The 1,086-nt window shown below is 30.1% G+C and overlaps 1 protein-coding gene across 1 annotated transcript in view; it reads right to left on the reverse strand.

Moving 5' to 3' along the window:
* Positions 1-829: 829 nt before the first annotated feature.
* LOC115033179 overlaps positions 830-1,086 on the reverse strand; it is a 1,634-nt gene continuing 1,377 nt past the window's right edge. Inside the window, exon 2 of the mRNA XM_029485290.1 lies at positions 830-995. Coding sequence (XP_029341150.1) covers positions 830-995 — 166 coding nt within the window. The remainder of the gene's footprint in view (positions 996-1,086) is intronic.

Below are 1,086 nucleotides of genomic sequence, written 5' to 3' on the forward strand. Positions count from 1 at the left end.
TTATAGGTACCTATTATAGGACAATTGTTTTTAAATACTTACTATAGACTATAATATAATATTATGTCTTATACCTAGACTGACATACCGTCTCCGCTCAGAATCGTTTTTCTTATACAATGATATTATATCATTGAATTCAAATTTAATACCATCCATTATACAGTGACCCACTTGTAACCTACTGTACAAAAGAGCGATATCCACTAACCCACCTTTTTTAATTTTATTTTTCATACTTAATCTGGTATAGAATCTAAGTTTTTTTAATGAAGCATTCAAGATAAAAATTAGAATATGAATAAAAGTAAAAGTTGTAAAAATATGACAGTGAAACAGCTGAAAACAGTTTAAGTTACCTTCTCGTTTATGAATGAAACAAATGTGATAATGGACATCAAAAACGTGACACATTGTACGTAGATTAACATCACTAGTATATTTTTAAATAAACTTGTAATGGAATTTGTGTTGAATAATGCACCAAAGTTGAGAACTATATAAACACTGATAAGCATATTGATAAAGCTGAATATGAAGAAACCCAAAAGCATTGGACCGTAACCTAGAGAAAACATTTTTAACAAATCACAGAGTTTAGCGTGTAACAACCGCGTGTTTTCCATTAAAAGCACAATTTCGATGTGTGTCCATTGGTCGGAGACGGGGACTAAGTCGGCAGGTAGACATTTCCAAAGATCGTTGACCGTTTGGAATCTGACATATATATTTTGAAGGAAGAAACACAAAGATATCACAACCACATAATCCATAACAAAAGGTATAGTGAATAATACTTGGTGTATCAATGATTCAATACTTATAGTCTTCAAGGGACTAAGGTACAACAGTACAATTTTAAATCCAATAAAGTATGCGAATATGAAATATAAATCGTATCCCATTTTATTTTTTTCCATGAACGCTGAGGGATCAACAAATGTAATGAAAGTGTTGCAATTTTTTGGTCGAACTCGATAATTCCATTGATAAATCTAAAAACAAAAATAATGAAAAATATATATTTATCTTACCAATTATCACTATAAAATGTTGCTCTGAATTATTGAATTCGAGTAACTGTCA

Source organism: Acyrthosiphon pisum, chromosome X, assembly GCF_005508785.2.
Source record: "Acyrthosiphon pisum isolate AL4f chromosome X, pea_aphid_22Mar2018_4r6ur, whole genome shotgun sequence".
Taxonomy (NCBI): domain Eukaryota; kingdom Metazoa; phylum Arthropoda; class Insecta; order Hemiptera; family Aphididae; genus Acyrthosiphon; species Acyrthosiphon pisum.